The 15,625-nt window shown below is 42.5% G+C and overlaps 1 protein-coding gene across 1 annotated transcript in view; it reads right to left on the bottom strand.

Annotated features, from left to right (window-relative positions):
• MYPN (myopalladin) overlaps positions 1-14,539 on the bottom strand; it is a 44,775-nt gene extending 30,236 nt beyond the window's left edge. Inside the window, exons 1-4 of the mRNA XM_063406383.1 lie at positions 13,602-14,539; positions 4,871-5,046; positions 3,324-3,375; positions 1,156-1,303 (exon numbers count right to left, since the gene is read on the bottom strand). Of these exons, the coding sequence (XP_063262453.1) occupies positions 1,156-1,303; positions 3,324-3,375; positions 4,871-5,046; positions 13,602-14,539 (1,314 nt within the window). The remainder of the gene's footprint in view (positions 1-1,155; positions 1,304-3,323; positions 3,376-4,870; positions 5,047-13,601) is intronic.
• Between the last annotated feature and the right edge of the window lie 1,086 nt (positions 14,540-15,625).

The raw sequence follows: 15,625 nt of genomic DNA on the forward strand, positions 1-15,625 counted from the left end.
GCAGAATTAATGATTCAGTATCTCAGGAAATGGCCAGATTACATAGATGGTGCCTTATAAGCCAACAAAACTTAAAAGTAGTGATTTTTGAAGTAATTATTACCCTTAAGCATCTTCTCTGAAAATAGCAAAGTGTTGCAGGGGCTTAGTTCTATTCTCATTGCAATCCAAAGTATACGTGCATTAGTTCACCAGTTCAGTATCTGTTTATTGGTTACCACCCAATTCTGTAACCTTTGAAAGGCACTGTAACGCGAGAAACTCGGAAGCTTGTGAACATTGCGGTTTTGAGTAAGTATGGCTCCTCTTTGCTATCAGGAAAGAACTCACAGCTGTGAACGTGCTGTCAGTGTGCAACAAAAACAACTCCAAATGCCTGGTGATGTTAATTAGAAGCCCTTTGATGTGGATAGTAAAATGCGATGTGGCAAAGCAGCTTATCTACATATAAAGTAAACATAGTGTGAAACGACTCAGCTTAAAATAAGTTTCATTGAAAGGAAAAGATTTCCGGTGAGTTCGTACCAAGGGAGAGGAAAACATGCCAGGCTGGGGAGTGGATGAGCCAGTCTGTGATGAGGAGAGGCTGCGAACGTGACACGCACGTCCGGCTGCCCTTTCAGTGTCTGAGCCGCTGGAATGCTCCGGGACGGATCCCGTGCGGCCCCCGAGCCGCTGGAATGCACCGGGACGGATCCCGTGCGGCCCCCGAGCCGCTGGAATGCACCGGGACGGATCCCGTGCGGCCCCCGAGCCGCTGGAATGCTCCGGGATGGATCCCGTGCGGCCCCCGAGCCGCTGGAATGCACCGGGACGGATCCCGTGCGGCCCCCGAGCTCCTGGAATGCTCCGGGATGGATCCCGTGAAGCCCCCGAGCCGCTGGAATGCTGCTCCTGCAGCCGGGGGAGCCAGGTGCCCTGCCCTGCCCTGCCCTTGGCCAGGTGCCCTGCCCTGCCCTGCCCTTGGCCAGGTGCTCAGGTTACCTTGGAGGCACGGCCTCTCCTCTGAGCACTGTATGGCTGCCGGGCTCAAGGCTGAAGTTCAAAAGCAAAACAAATGCTAACAAATTTGGGGTTCTCAGTCCCAAACTGTACAAGAAACACTTCATTAAGAGCTTGCTTTTAGTCCTTGAAATTCTCCATGGAGTCCCCTACCTGGTTAACTGGTGTTGACACGGTCTGGACAGGTACAGACACTGGCTGAACCACAGCTGATGGTGCCTTGGAGGTTTCTTGGTGCTTGGTTGCAGTTCTGGCAGCAGGAGATGCTGCATTCACAGAGGAGTTAGCTGGCTTTGGTTTGCTGTGAAATATTAACCAAGAACAAGTTCTCTAACTTGAAGCTAGAGCTGTGTATCCCTAAGTCCCTCTGTCCCTGAGTGTGTCTCAGTTACCTGTCAACCCCAGCCTCACTTCTGGGACTGAATCCCTCTTGGTCTGAGCTGATCTGTACTCCTAAGTAAAACTGCATTTGTAAGTCAGCCTCCATATCTGGCCACTCTAAGATCTCATACCTGGTTCAGCCACACCAAATGCAATAAATGGCCTGGATGAACCCAATTGTGGCTGTTACCAGCTCAGAGCAGCATGAGGAAGCAATGCTGGTTTCACAGAGGACACTGCTAGCTTCTATTTTGGGGAGAGCTGGGCCTCTAAGGTAATGAAAATACCACTGTCTGCTTGGATACACATTGAATAATTAATTGCTGGAAAATAGAAAAGAGACATGCTTTCTGACCAACATAGCATCGATTTTGCTAGTGTGCAGATTGACACCTCTTCAGGTTGTGGTTGTTTACATATGGAAATACAAGAATTGACCCTTTTTAATTTCATTGCTAGGTGAAATAATGCAGACAGTGAAGAGCTGGTCTTTTTATTCAGTTTGAGGTCCCCCCAGCAAAGCTAGCCTTCAAAACAGAGGAAGCTTTACTCAGAGTGAAGGTACAACTGTTGTGATCACTGATTTCTCTTTTGGACTTCTTATAGCACCTGTTCTCATATTACCTCCCTTTAGTTACAGGTGTTCAGATTCATGTGATGAGAGCTGGAAGCTGAGCAAAACTGAAGACACTCTTATTGTACCCAAACCTGGAGTTTTGTTGTGATCATTTGAGGACATCCTGCTATGATATCAGAGCAGCATTCTGAGAAAAAAATTACCTCACAACTCGAGGTAAGTGATTTAGAGATGTTATCAAGTGATCAAGATCATGGTAAATTCTACATTGACACCTAATGAGATGAATGGGAAAAAAAACCCCTGTGACGTTTGGACCAGTCTGAGCCAGAATGGAAAACTTCACAATTCATCCCAAAGCAATTAGCACATCCCAAGTTTGAGACTTTCTTAACCTTAAGTTTTATAAAACCCCTACCATTTATCAAAGTCCGTAAACCAATTCCATCAGGAGTACTTTATGACTTTGACTTTGTTTAAATCACATTAAACAGGATTTGCTGTCAGCCTGAGGTCTTCAGTCAAATACACTGCAAGTGTCTTCTCTTTGCATTTTAAAACCTGGCATTTGTAATGAGTGTAATTCTCCTTAGTGATGGAAAAAACCAACAGGGTGCATAAGTCTATCTGATTAAGGCCTCTTTTATCAAGCACTGATGGCTTTTGATGTTGAATCTGTGCATACAAAGGAGTTCAAAATCAAAGACTGATTATTTTAGTTTTCAACCACTCTGACTCCCTTTCTAGTTAATAGAAGGACTTTGATTCTGAAAGAATTTTAACAGCATTGTATCAGGTTTTAAAGCATCAGGGGATAGATTTCATTTAGGAAAAATAAATAAATGAATAAATAAATATTTTCCCGATTTTAGAGTACATCTGACATATTTTATTTTTATAATTAAGTAGTCTTTTTTACCATCAGTTCACTCTAGTGCATGTCTATTAATTTCTTTTTCTTACATCTAAATAATCAATCTCTACCTATATTTTGCCAAAAACCTTGTGTATTTTCATGTGAAAAATTGTACTACATTCTTAGTCCAAGTCAAATGCTTAAATCAGCATTTAAGCTGGATATAGTCAAGTGGCTTTTGTTTTAATAAATTAATTTTAGAATTTCAATCTTTATGGTAACATCTTTCTTCTTACATTAATATTTAATATTAAAATTCCAATTCTTAATCTGAAGTTGAGGACCCAAAAGCAAACAAACAAACACACAAATAAAATTCAACCCAACCAATCCACACTAATCCTAAACAGAATGATAATGTGTTGGAGGCTGCAAACTGAAATGTCTGCACTTGTGGGGTTTTTAACTGTAAGAAATAACAGAAGATGTCATTGATTTTAAACTTACTGATCCATTTCGTCCTTGATGATTTCACCTTCAGAGTCAGAAGAAGAGATGCCTATGAAAAAATAATAAAAAACCAAAACTCCTTTAGCAGAGGGGTTTTTGAGTTTCTCTGTGAATGATACAAACCTTTATTCAGATTTCCTGCAGACCACTCTGTGGATGTGGATTATAAAGCTGTGCCCAGACCAAAGAGCCCATTGCAGGGGAGGTGAGGCAGGGTTCCATACTGTGCAAGGTGCAGAGCTGCTCTTGAGATAGGGCAGATTTGGGAGGAGGTGCAGCTGAAGTAAGGAGAACATCCAAGAGTGAATGGATACCTGGGTGTTCCTTGGGTTCTCTTTGAAATGCCACTGTGATTTAGTCCTTATTTGTTGTGAATCAAGTAAGAGCTTTCTTCTCTCAGACACCTGACACTATGGGATCAGAAGGAGAGAGACCTTGAATCATAGCTGTTATTCCAGCTAGTGCCTTCTACCATGGTATGAAGAAGATACTAGCTCTGTTTACTCACTGCTATCAGTTACTGAGGCATTTTACACTTGTGATTCTGCCTTCACTGTGCTTGGAATTTGCATTTTCTCTGCAGTTCCTGCCAGTGAGCATCTCCATCAGCCATGGCTCCCATCCAGCATCCTCTGAGCTGGGTAAAAGCAGACCTTGGGCCCTGTCTTGAGAACCTGTAAATCCCTGCTGAGCATAGACATTTCCCATTAGTGTCAGGGGCAGTGCAGATACTAAAAAAGGATTTGTCCTTTCCCTGTCAAATTAGAGACGTGGAAGAAGAATAGCAGCAGAACAAAATTCATCTTTGGGGCAGTGCTTTAATTTATGAGTGGTCCCACTGTAGTCAGCGATGGTGCCCGTAGTATATTGCTCTGAGAGAAAAAGAAAAAAATCCTGTGTGTTTATTTTAAGCTTATAGTCCTGCTAGCACAATAATGGATTCAATCTCAAATCTCACCCAAGAAAGTGTAAAAAAGAAATATAATAAATAGGCCACTCTAAGGCCTACTAGGTATAGCAAAAAGCATAAGGAGAAAGAAAAGATACCTAAATCTGCAAATACATATTCATTTGATTTACAGCATCTACTGGACAAGCAGAATATCAAATTGATGACATATTGGTTTTGGTTAAAAGGTCCCAAGAAAGAATTAAGAGGAAGCTGTCCAATTGTCCTGTTCAATTTGTAATAATGATTATAGGGAAAGCCTAATAAGAATTAGACACAAAGTTTAGTTTGATACACTTCTGTAGAGTTCCACAGAAAAAAAAATACAAAGTGGTTTCAGAATCTGAATATGTTTAGACTTGGATCTTGCAGTGAGATATATAAAATCTCTGGGAAGCGACACAGTAAAATGTAAGGGCTGGTCCCTTGTCTGAAGAGTGTTTTACAGAAAAATAATAAAGATATTAGCAATGATGGAAAGTGTTGACTACTGCTGTGGGTTTTTGTAATGACAAAACGATCACAGTTAGCAAACCAGATAAATAATTGTACCTTCATTCTGTATGAGCAGTTTCTGCAATGCCTGTGACATTACCTTCTATGTAAATCTCTGCAGAAGTGGAGTCTGTTCCATAGATGTTGGAAGCAAAGCACGAGTAGCGCCCGGTGTCCTCCTCAAAGGCTTCAACAATGACCAGTGAGTGTCGATCACCTGCCTGGATAATTTGGATGTCTGGTGAGTTTTCAAGCTCCTTCCCTTCACAGTACCACCTGCAGGGCAAAAAGAAATTGTTTTTCAATGCAAACAAGTTGATAACGAGGATGATAATGTTTGAAGTCTTTCTGATGATAAAACTGGTAGGTTTAGCCTGAAGATTCTGACAGAGTAGTTCAGGCAAGTATTGAATCAACAGTCATAGGAATAAAATATTGATGATTTTCATATATTCAATAAAGAGTAAAAGAGCTCTGAATTTGGAATGCTGTCAATCCAGCTCTAAATTTCTCTTGAGGTACAATCAGATCTGTGTAGTGGCTTTAAAGTGAAGCAAAAAAACCCAGCCCTAAGTTACCAAGTATCCCTCAAACTTGTGTTTCTTTAGCTCATGTTAATGCAGAATGTGACTGAAAGTTGTCTTTGTTTGGTCATATATTTAACACAATCTGCTTTTTATAAAAGATACAGAAGTATACTACAAGGTAAGAGAGCTGATCTAGAACAATACAGAGATACTTCCATACAGAAACAGCCAGTGCTGCACCTGGAATGCTTTTCTGCACAATATTGCTGTGTTCTTCTTGAAAAACTGCTATATTACAAGGCAGGACAGAAGCACAAAAAGCAGGTGCCTCTGCAGAAACAGATTCATATTAAATCTAGGCCTTATAAAGAAGATGTAGTGCCATGTATCAAGATCCAGAGTTAAATGTTTGAGATAATGCTCAGAAATACCTGTAAGTATAGATAACTAGCTAAATTTGAAAAGCCAGACTTAAGTGCATCCATCTTCACTGTAACTTTTCTCACAAAAATAGATGGATGGATGGATGGATGGATGGATGAATAGATAGATAGATAGATAGATAGATAGATAGATAGATAGATAGATAGATAGATAGACAGATAGATAGATGGATATAAAATGCCACAAAAGTATTTGTATTTTCTTACTCTGACTTTCTTAATTACATGCAATTAGCTAATGCATCTTCTGCATATGAGGGTGGGGGCTGTCATACTGGCAATATTTTTATTCAATTTTAAAAAATTAGTAATTGTTTCATCCATCTTTTATGGTCACTTGGTAAAAGTGCCTGTCAACATTTGACTGGTACCACAGAAAATAAGATTGTTGTGGAAAGGCTAAGGATAGGTTTTTAAGTAAGAAATTGTAATAATTAATACCTCCTGTCTTACACTATAAGGTACTTCCATACATTTCCATCTTATCTTTTTAGAAAACCATGAATAATTTGTTTGGCCACTCAACTGCAGAATTTTAAAAGAAGTTTAGGCTACAAATTAAGCATGAAGACAACCTTGAATTAATAGTGAAAAAAAATCTCTAACATAAATGTCCATACCAACAAAGCCCAGAATAAAACAGAAGTATAAAACAGAACTGAGGAAGGATCCTCATGGGGTCTCTGAGTGTTGGGGGTTAGATTTCTTTCTTTTTCATTTACAGATTTTTTTTCCATAAGTTAACTACTGGGTACTTACTGGTACTTGAGCAAAAACCCAAGGAAGTGGCCAGAGGAGAGGAGTGCAGCACCTGGCTGCGCTTCTTCTGTCTCTGGACTTTGTGTGGGCGGGGGAAGCTGCGGCGCGTTCTGGGCAGGTAAAGAACGGGGCTGGGGCAGCCGCTCCCGCTTCGCTCCGAGCACCGCAGGGAGCGGGGCCGAGCTGCTGCTGCTGCGGGCACAGCGCAGTGCTGGGGAGCCACCAGCGCCTGCCCGTGTGCCCGGAGCTCGGGAATTGCCTTCTCCTTCCTGCCCTGCGGGAGCGGGGCCGCCGCTGGCCCGGCCCCGCCGCCCCTCCGGCGCTGCTCGGGGTCTGTGCTGCGCTGGAGCCCCCACCCTGCCCTGCCAGGACCTCCCTCAGCTCCAGCTGCCACTGCAGAGCTGCTGGTACAGCCCATCCCCAGCCCGGGATTCCTGCCCATCCCTGCCCTTCCAGCTGCCGCTGCAGAGCTGCTGGTACAGCCCATCCCCAGCCCGGGATTCCTGCCCATCCCTGCCCTTCCAGCTGCCACTGCAGAGCTGCTGGTACAGCCCATCCCCAGCCCGGGATTCCTGCTGCCACTGCCCTTCCAGCTGCCACTGCAGAGCTGCTGGTACAGCCCATCCCCAGCCCGGGATTCCTGCCCATCCCTGCCCCTCCAGCTGCCACTGCAGAGCTGCTGGTACGGCCCATCCCCAGCCCGGGATTCCTGCTGCCACTGCCCCTCCAGCTGCCACTGCAGAGCTGCTGGTACAGCCCATCCCCAGCCCGGGATTCCTGCTGCCACTGCCCTTCCAGCTGCCACTGCAGAGCTGCTGGTACAGCCCATCCCCAGCCCGGGATTCCTGCCCATCCCTGCCCTTCCAGCTGCCGCTGCAGAGCTGCTGGTACAGCCCATCCCCAGCCCGGGATTCCTGCCCATCCCTGCCCTTCCAGCTGCCACTGCAGAGCTGCTGGTACAGCCCATCCCCAGCCCGGGATTCCTGCCCATCCCTGCCCTTCCAGCTGCCACTGCAGAGCTGCTGGTACAGCCCATCCCCAGCCCGGGATTCCTGCCCATCCCTGCCCTTCCAGCTGCCACTGCAGAGCTGCTGGTACAGCCCATCCCCAGCCCGGGATTCCTGCCCATCCCTGCCCTTCCAGTTTGGTTCTCCTCAGAGCCCTGCAGGCACCAGGATCAGACTGCCCCGGGGTTTTGTGAAGCAAAGCCTCTCCTCCATCCCTTCCTGGTTCTCTTTATTATTAATGCTGTAGTTTTTGTTGTTTGTTTGCTTGTTGTACATACTAGTAAAGAACTGTTATTCCTATCCCCATCCCTTTTCCTGAGAGCCCTTGAATTTCAAAATTATAATAATTTGGAGGGAGGGAGGTTGCGTTCTCCATTCTAAGGAAGGCTCTGGCAGACACCTGTCATTCCAAACCAAGACACTGAGGTATGAAGGAGTACAGATCCAGCACTTAAATGATCTATAGCTAAGCAGAAGACCAGGCCCTACTGTGTCCATCAGTCCAAGCCATCCAACATTCTCAAAGCAGACAGCTTTTCATTCACACCAGACATGCCCTGAGCTACCTGCTGTCAGTGGACACTCTGCCTAGGACTGCACTTTACTCCAGGTAGCTTTCAGCAGTCATGCTGCTCCCAAACCTCAGTGGAACTTGTTTAAGATGCAAGCAGTGTTCTGGCCACCAAACCCGTTGGGCACGCAGCACTTTTGGAGATTGGAGAGCCAGCTGTGCTCACACAAAAGGGACCTGCAACAGCAGCAAAAATCCAATGATGCCGGGTGAGCTGGCACAGGTGGAAGGATGAGGAAGAAACCCCTGATGTTCTGGCTCAGATTTCAGATCCACCTAAGCCAGCACAGTACAGTGCAGCAGCCAAAAGCAGATGCTGAGGGGAGGGTGTAAGAACGGAGTGGACGTATACATGTGAGTATATTCACTTACTGCTCTGGAGTGTGGAACCATTCTCTTTAACTTCTTTCCCAAGGTGTGAAGCAGCACTTAAAAATAGTTCTAAAAATGTAAAATCATTGGTCTTAAAATAATTTATAAACTACCTCTCCCTTTAAGGATTTCATGATCACAGTACCATTACCACTATTTTCCAATAGATTAGACTGTATGGTTCCTTGCTAACATTTATTTGAAAATACTAATCTTTATTTATATCATCTTTATTTTGAAACTACTGGTTTGCATTTCCATTCAAAATAGATTTCCTTTAAAAATAATTATCTTTCTACCTCCTTCTGATTGACCTTTAGTGGTCATATTCTGTCATATTCCTGTCACATCCTCTAAAACAAAACCTCTTCAAACAGAAGGAACAGCTACATCTACTTTAAACTTTGCCCATAATGGCTTGCCCAAATCTGGAATCTTCACCACCAATACTTGGATAGAAAGGCTTTTGGGTTTTTTTAACTGGTTCCCCAGAAGTGAGTATCACATTTTCTTTTCTGTTCAGTGCTGTCCTTACACACGTGTAGGTACAGATACCATAGCTCATAGTTGGCATCCAGAACACAAACCTCCAGTGCCTGGGATAGATGAACAACTCTACCAGGAGCAAGTAGAGGAAATGTTTAGCTGTCCCAAGGGAATAGTATGGCAATGTACATTACAGGGGCAGTTGAAATATCCTTTGACAATTAGTTCTAGACTTGGGAATTATGTAGGATTCCTGTGATACCAAAGGGAGAATTTTTTAGAATTCTATCTACAATGTAGTTTATTCTACTGTTGTTCTCAAGAGCTGCAGCTGGTGATCACTGAAAATGGTCACATAATCAGGAGAGGAGGTTCAGGCAGTTGTATGGCTACAGGCACAAATTTGGAATATGAATGTACAAGTTGCCTTTTAGGTGTGTAATTCATGTAGGCAACTGTGTACTTTGGGACATGAGTCATGGCCCTTACTCATGTCTTTTTATATACCTACCCCATGCCTCTTCCTTATATTGTAGCCTTGTTTTAGCGTGTTAGCCCTAGCAGATATGAATAAGCATTAAAGAGAATACCCATGTCCTAGAATATGATTTCATTTTCAGCAGCATCTTTTCAGAACATTAAAATAACTTGCATAGCTCAGTGATATTATATTTTTGTGTCCACTTAAATGTGTTTCCTTACTGAAGCGGCACATTGAGCAAAACACATTACACAAAATGCTGTGATATAATTGCCATTAAAGTAAAATAAAACTCATTGTGTTACTGCTCAGCTTTTCCAATTAACCTGTTGTGCTTGTGCAGAGTTAAGTCTGTATCACATGCTTATGTGAGGCACAATTTAATTTTCCTATAAGCAAATTTAAAAACACTATGTAAGCTAATTTTTACATTTATTAGTATACAAGTATTATATTCCTTTAGTAGACTCAAACCGTGAAGCAGAATTGAGTTAATTGGTTTTTTGCAGTTATTTTTTCCTTTGGTTAGTCCCAAATTTGCAGCATCAGTGATCTAAAACTTCAGCAGTAAACTCCTGTTTCAAGCCTGTGTTTAGTTCTCTATGCAGTCTGTTCTGTAGTCACTCTTTTCAGCATAATGTTCAAGTATTTTGAGATTAAGTTGGAAAAAAGAGCATGTTGTGTGAATGTCGTCTCTTTGCAATGCTTATAAATCAAAACCAATGGCCTTCTTTGAAGTTAAGCTTCATGGAAAACTTTGCTATGGCCATATCTGCTCCTTCCTTGTTAACATTTGGTTTTACACTTGCCGTGAAACTGCTGTACGTGGTAGCAGTGAAATGTCAGTCCCAGGGGAGTTCTGACATTGGGATACGTGGCATGACTGAGGTAGCAGTACTCTGTCACTGACATTTCATTCCTGCCATGGATTGCAACGAGAGCTTCCTCATGCAAGGGACGTTCACATTAAGCACAGGCAGTGTCATCCCCTGTGCCAAATTCATCCTAGATCTTAATCCATTGACTTGACTGGAGCTGAATGTAAGAGAAGTTTGGCTCTAAACTTTGAGCACTAAAACAGAAATGCTTTCATTTGTCAGTCAGGAAGAAAAGTCTTAATTAATCTTGCAGGGTTTCAGAGTTTCTAAAAATCTGTGATTGGTTGCAGGTCTTGTCTCCTCGAACAAAGCAGCATAAAATGCAGCTTTTAAGCTTTCTATTCCTATGTTAAAGAATGTTTTCATGGAAACCTTATGACATACAGCCTGTTTTTAGAACATTAAATCCTCATGACACTTCCAGGATAGCTGTGTATGCCAAACCATGCAATGTGATTCATCAGTAAAATTAACCTAGGAGTGATGTGCCAAACAGTTTGGAAAAATGTAGAGACCTCTGAACTTGAGGGGAAAAGGAGCGCTCTCCTAACAGAGGGGAGTAAATGTCATACCTGCAATTACTCATACAGAAGCAGCGCTGTAGAAGGGAGCATGAGAAGGAGGTCATCAAACACTTTGGAAATACACTACATATTTCTCTCAAAGGCTTATTTCTAACCCACAGTGCAGCCAAAGCAATCAGCAGTAACTGTAAAAGTGCTCTTGAACTGCGAGCTAGGGTTGAGCTAGCGGGAGGCACACATCCTGTGGTATCAATCTCTGTCTCTTCTGGGACACTGCACTCAGCTGATGATACTGAAAAATGGGTAACTTCTCACTCAGATTTCTAGATAGGTTGGCCAAATGAGCTTCCTCTGAATTGTAGGCTTGTTACATTAAGGCTGAGTTACCTTAAAAAACGATCAGGCAGGGCTTTCTGTACTCAGCCAAGAGGAATTAGCTTTCCATAGGCTGGTGTTTCAAATCACATCCCCATTTCTTCTCGTGCTCCACCATCCAGTTTTCTGCCCCTCAGTGAGCCCTCGTTCTTGATAGTTACCTACCACACATGTAATGCTTTATCATTGCCATGGTTTGGTAATCTGATAAATAATCAAAATGGTATCTTGACCCTGACCCATCACAAATGTCATTTACACCATCTTTTACATCAATTTGGTTTAGTACTATCTTGCTTTCAAACATGGTATCTGCCCTGTATATGTTCCAGCCCTTTATACACCTGTGATCAGCTTCTTTCTAAATATCCTGTCTCTAATTTCTCTCTTGTAATCCCCATTACATCAGTTTAACCATCAGACTGCTCCTAGTGTTGACTGATTAACTACATTACAGAGCTTGCTAAATCCAGTTCTTGTTTCACAATGCGCTGGGTTCCCACAGTACAGCTTCCACTTTGTAATTGTTCTAATATCTACTTTATAGGTCACTTGGGATCCCTTTCTGTGGTTAACAAGTCCATTTTAAGTCACAGGTGATTAAGCTTGCTTTTGTCAGTTATCACCTTACCAGTCAGTCCTTTCCTGGGACTGCTGATTTTTTAATTTCTTTTACCTATCTGTTAGAATCCCTCTCCTTGCCTCGCTCCACAGACACTGAGCTAACTCACCATAAGCCTTGGAAAACTCTTACCCCCCAAGCAAGACATTTGGCAGTTCTGAGCACAGTTCTGCTCACTATTCCACAACTATGGCCAGCAAGACACCTCCTTCACTCTTTTGGAAGCTTTGCACAGCAGATCAAAAATAAGCTCCATTTTTAGGGGAAAAAAATGCTGCATTCTTCTGGTCCCCATGATTAATGGTACACAACCCCCAAAGTACATTCTGTTTTCTGGTTTTCTTGTGCTGTAGCAGTGACTAACAAGGCCAGGATCACTGGAAGCATGTGAATGTTTATCACTCAGCCAAGTGACAATTTTTACACCCTCTCTTAGTGTTACTTCTGCACATTGGTGGAGTTGAAAGAATTTTGGATGAACATGACAAAGTTTTGTTAATAAATAACCATCATCAGGAAACTGTTCAAGGAGTTAACATTCCCAGTTTTCTCCTTAACAGCACATACATACACGCACAAACACAAGGGAGAGAGAGTTCAGAGCTCTCCCCCTTGTGACTTATCTTTTATTATTTAGTTTAAATTGTGAAACTGAAAGCTGAGCCTGATCTTTTTCTTGAGTTTTAACTGCTTGGAACCAACTTTTCCCAAGGGACTTCTTTCTCCCTGTCCCTAATTTCCCTGTTCCTAATTAAGCATCTGATGGATGCTTATTCTACAGAAGTGTAGTAACTCCTGTATTGAATGGCATTCACGTATCTTATTTAATTAATCAAAATTAAAAAAATCAAATGTTGAATTAGAAATGTCAATCAAAAAGCTTCAGGTTTGTTGGGGCAAAAATGGGCCCAAGTTACAAAGCTGTCGGTCATCCATTTCTGCAGAATCAAGCGGTTCCTGAACTGGGAGCACAGGCACCCTGCTCATCCCTGGATATCTGTAGGATGAGCCATCGTTCCTGGCTCCTCCAGCCTGCCCTTGCGAGGCTTCGGTGACTTTATAGCGTCAGCTGCTAATTCTGGTGATTATTGAACACCTAAACTTGGATGACATGGACACCTTGTCACTTTTATGTATGTCAGCAGCACAACATGACTGCCGGTGCAAGGACAGTGTGGTGGCCTGGAGGAACACCTAAATTGAACATTGTGTGTTGGAGTTCAGTCTGTGAGCAGGCCATTCAGTGTTCACCTGTTCTGAGTATGAAAACAGCCAGACTGAGTTTGTGTACAGGTCCAGATACATAAGCGAAGATGATTTCACTTGTTGTCTTTGCACTATAAACAATGAATGATAAAAGGGGGAAAAATAAATTCTCTCTTCCAGGGATCCTACTGACATTTTTATTATCCAAAGGACTTATCAAGCCAAATGCCTGGAGACATAAGCAAGATAAATGTACAGTCTTGCTTTATAAGCAAGAGAAGTGTTCAGAGAGTGTTGCTAAATTCTAGGGGATGATATTTCCTGTTTGTTTTCTGTTAAAAAACCCCTGAATTTCTGACACTGTTTTCTCTTTTAGTCAGACTCTATGAGTTTAAGGTCTGAACACAACAGAACATTTGTAATAGCATAAGCTGCACCAAGAGAACGCCTCAAAACTGTTAAAGTAGTGAGCTTAGACTAAAATATAGTAGAAATAATATTCTTCCCAAACAAGGTATTTCCTGCCTGCACACACCAACCATTACAGAAATACAAAATGACAAGTGCAGAATGTGTTTACCTGACTTCAGGTGCTGGGATTCCTACCACAATGCAGTCCAATTGCACTTTGGATCCTTCGGGAACTTCCCTGCTCTTCAGTTTTTGAGTAAAGCGTGGTGGTTGTCCAATGGGCTCATCAGAATACACAGATGCAGATTCTGACTCTGTTTTCAGCTCTGCCCTTGTTAATTGACTGATAGATTCCAGGTTTGCCGCCTGTTGATCATCTGTTTGTTCAGAAGTTTTCACTGCTTTGTTTTCTGACTCTTGAGGTGTTAGAATGGAAAGCCTCTCTCTGTTTTCTGACGTGAGAGACAGGCTAGAGCTACCTTTTTGAGCAGACTTGTTCTTAGAATCAATTTTGCTCTTGTAGTTTTTGCATGTTCGGGGTCGTATTCTTTCAGAGTTGTGAGCTTTGAAAAGTGACGAGAGCTCCTCAATGAAATCTGCTGCCTTGTTTAGGAATTCCTTTTTGGATTCTGATTCAGAAGGGAGGTGGTGTTTCTTTAGATCTTGAGAGCTCCCTTTGGACCCCTTTGTATTTCTGACATGTTCCTGACAAAAGTTGGAGTGCAGGCCATTGTCTGATGTTTTCAAAGCTGTAGACTGGGCCATTTGTTTGTGTTTTCCCGTGTTGTTCAGCTGATCTGGGGGGCACTGTGAATGTGCCTGAAGCTCATCCTGTTTAGTTTCCAGTGGATTCTGATCAATAGCTTGTCTTGCCAGGTTTACACTTTCATCAAGCTCTTCTTGGCTTAAAAAGGCAGAGAGATCTGGGAGGTCATCCTGGGCAGCTACCTCATCTGAATCACCAGAAGCATTGCCGTAGTGGAAATTATGAGAAACTGTCTCTGATCTGCTTCTTTCACTCTTCCCTTGATGCTTAGTTTCTGCTAAATAACTCTCTCTCAGAAGCTGAGATATTGAAGTGGAGGTTTCTAAACTGTCGTCTTGCATGCTGCCAACAGAAAGGACAAACAGGACCATGCCTTATCAATAGCAGGTTTTTTGATTGAACACAATGACAGGCTTCACAAAAGCAGAACACAACATTTTCAAACTGCATCTGTGTGCTGAATGCTTGGATGTACTTGTAATACTTGAGACATAAGGATAGCCTTGTGTTAAAGGCCTGCTTCTGCACATCCTGCCAGACACTGTTGCCTTTACCCTGTAAAATTCATCTTTCATCACTTTCTGCTGTCAGTAGCCTCCCATAAAGTTACTGCAAGTGTGGTATTTTCTACTCTGTTCAAGGCCAAACTTCAACTACAGAGCTATTAACTGAGTTTCAATGTCAAATTTTCATCATTGCTGATGTGTGTTTCTTAGCTAAGGAACAATCTCATAGATTAAGTGTTGGATATTTCAGGGACTGAAAGTTGTTGAGAATAACAGTACTTTAAAGTGAAGTAAATTTAGCTTGAAAAGCATTGAAGTAGTAAGTAAATGAACCCTCAAAATCATAAAAGGGATGTGAGGAGGAAGGAGAAAGAACTAAAACATTCTATAATGACAATTTTTCATTCATTATAGGAAGCCACAATGCTGCTAGATGTTCCACAGCTTCTTAAATCCAGCATTATTTCTAATAAGCTATTTAAAGTAAGTAGAGAACAGTGTCATTATTTATTTAAAGTAAGTAGAGAACTGTGTCATTATTTGATGCAAACATCATTTGTACTACAGGGCTTTCAAAATCATGTCCCTAGGTCATCCTGATTCTGAAGAATGTACCACATGAGATGAGAGCATGAGGAAGCCCACACTTAACCTGCGTGCCTGGTAAGCAAAGCTGAGGCATCCCTTTTGATACCGAAGCCAGTATAACTGGGTGGTGTTCTCCCTTCCGTTTACATGAGAGCCGTGATGAGTGCAGAGGGATTCGGACACCTTGATAACTCCCTCGTCTTCTGGTGGCCTAAATACGAAGACAAATAACTGCTCTTTACCCATCCAGAGAGCTGATTCCTCACAGATACTGAAACAAGTGCATGGCTCTTACTGGATCTGTCTCTCACACCATGCAGTGTTCATTATCTC

This window comes from Prinia subflava, chromosome 9 (genome assembly GCF_021018805.1).
Source record: "Prinia subflava isolate CZ2003 ecotype Zambia chromosome 9, Cam_Psub_1.2, whole genome shotgun sequence".
Lineage (NCBI taxonomy): Eukaryota > Metazoa > Chordata > Aves > Passeriformes > Cisticolidae > Prinia > Prinia subflava.